Source organism: Branchiostoma floridae, chromosome 3, assembly GCF_000003815.2.
Source record: "Branchiostoma floridae strain S238N-H82 chromosome 3, Bfl_VNyyK, whole genome shotgun sequence".
Taxonomy (NCBI): domain Eukaryota; kingdom Metazoa; phylum Chordata; class Leptocardii; order Amphioxiformes; family Branchiostomatidae; genus Branchiostoma; species Branchiostoma floridae.
The window spans coordinates 14,660,049-14,662,131 of NC_049981.1; the positions used below are offsets into that span (position 1 = coordinate 14,660,049).

Consider the following 2,083-nt stretch of genomic DNA (forward strand, 5'->3'; position numbering starts at 1 on the left):
ATATCTCTTTACATACGAAATGTAATGATGTACAAGTAGTTTTGGGTCTCTCTGTATGAAAATATAATGTTTGGCCACTAGAATTACCGAATTCTCGATGACATTACAATTTTCAGATATGTCACCTGAGATAACTGTCTGAAAGTCCAGATGTAAGGTTTTATTTACTATTGTTTTAAACCATATTTCTAAATCTATCCAAAAAGTAACAACTCTAGGGCAGTCCCAGAATAAGTGTCTAATGGTCTCTACTTCCTCACAATGTGCACAGTTCGGGCTATTTAGAATTTTCCAGATGTGTAACATTTTCTTTGTGGCTAACAATCTGTGCAATATTTTATATTGAAAAATTCTTAGTTTCGGGCATATAGTCACAGCATAAACTAATCTAAAAACCCATTTCCACGGGAAAATTGTATTAAATTCATCTTCCCAGCGTCTTTGTATGTTCAGTGGGTTTCTATTTTCTGATTGCAAAAAGGATGTATAGATAATTTTGTTTATTTTAGTTGCCTTCAGCCATACGTAATTTGCTGTATGAGGTAAGATAGGGCCTATTACTGGTGTGTTGTCTAAAAGCTTTTTTTTCCAGTTTCGCGGTATTGCAGATAATATCTGATTGTACTCTAGCTTATCAAATGCTGTACCGAATTTAGCAAGAAGGCCATTGTAAGATAAAAAGCGTCCATTTGTATCCAAAAGGTCATTAATGTAATAAATTCCATGTTTAAGAGGTTTTTCCCATATAATAGGCGTATTTTCGATTACGATACTTGAGTTGCACCATAAGAGTTGTGCTTGTATCTCTTTCAAAGTTTCAGGAGGTTTAAATTGGAAAGAAAGCCATGCTTTCAAAACATCTTTGAAAAAGGGATTAGGAGAGACAAGTAATCTAATAAAAACATTATTCATTTGATCAGTGGATATCTTTGTTGCGATATCCTTCCCCAAGGACAGTTGTAAGAACGGATACAAATATCTACTAAATATTACGGACGATGTACATAAGAAAGATTTGCGACTTGAATCTTGCTGGAAGAATATTCTTGGAACCCATGAAGCCTTACGGGTAAGGTCAAAAGAAGGTAGATGTATTAATCCTAAACCTCCATTGTCATATGTATTGTAAAGGATTTTACGTTTAATTTTTTCAGGTTTACCATTCCATATGAATTTAAAAATTTTTTGCTCATATGTTTGGAAAAAAGTTTTTCCGGGGGAAGGTAAAGACAAAAATAAGTGGGTAAATTGTGAGACCACAAGTGTATTAATGAGGGTAATCTTGCCATAAAGTGTCATGGGTAACATTCTCCAAGGTTGGAGAGTTCTGTCAACTTTAGTTAATCTATCTTGATAATTGTCTGTAAGTTTATTTATGTCTCCGGTGATCCCAACTCCGAGCATTTTTACCGGTCCATTTGTCCATATTATAGGGAGATTACATGGCAAGGTAAAGTTAGTATTCCTTAAAGTTCCTATTCTTAGAATTTGGCATTTTTTGTAGTTTGGTACCAATCCAGAGATTTTTGAAAAATTATTTAAGTCATTTGTTAGGGTAAAGAGAGATGGTAATGTCGGCTTCAAAGGGAAATTTGAGTCGTCGGCAAATTGGGATACCTTAATTTCCACTCCATGCATCGTTAATCCTTCTATTGTGTTGTTTGATCTAATTTTCGTGGCCAGGAGTTCTACACATAAAATAAAGAGATACGGCGAGAGCGGGCAACCTTGTCGAACACCACGCAATAGCGAAAAGGGGGCTGAAATATAACCATTATTTATCACTCTACTTGTAATGTCTTTATAGAGAACAGAAACCCAGCTAATAAATGATTGTCCGAAACCATAAAATTCTAAAGTCCTAAACATGAAATCCCATCGAAGCTTGTCAAACGCCTTTTCAAAGTCTGCTATGAAAATCATACCTGGTAATCTTTCATTTTCATAGTATTGAATAATTTCAAGAATTTGACAGATGTTTTCACCAATAAATCTGTTTTGTAAAAATCCACTTTGATCTTTATTTATTAGACTCGCAATAACATTTCTCATCCTAAGTGAAATTACTTTTGATAGAATGCGT

The 2,083-nt window shown here is 34.2% G+C and overlaps 2 protein-coding genes across 3 annotated transcripts in view; one reads left to right on the plus strand and one right to left on the minus strand.

The window, feature by feature from the left end:
• Window positions 1–2,083, plus strand: part of LOC118411983 (hydroxysteroid 11-beta-dehydrogenase 1-like protein) — a 12,302-nt gene that overhangs the window by 4,532 nt on the left and 5,687 nt on the right. The gene's annotated exons all lie outside the window — the stretch shown is intronic.
• Window positions 511–1,550, minus strand: LOC118411954 (the record flags this gene model as incomplete). Its single annotated transcript, XM_035814483.1, is given in 1 exon segment — window positions 511–1,550. A coding segment is annotated over 1 exon segment (894 nt), but the record flags the coding sequence as incomplete, so codon positions are not given.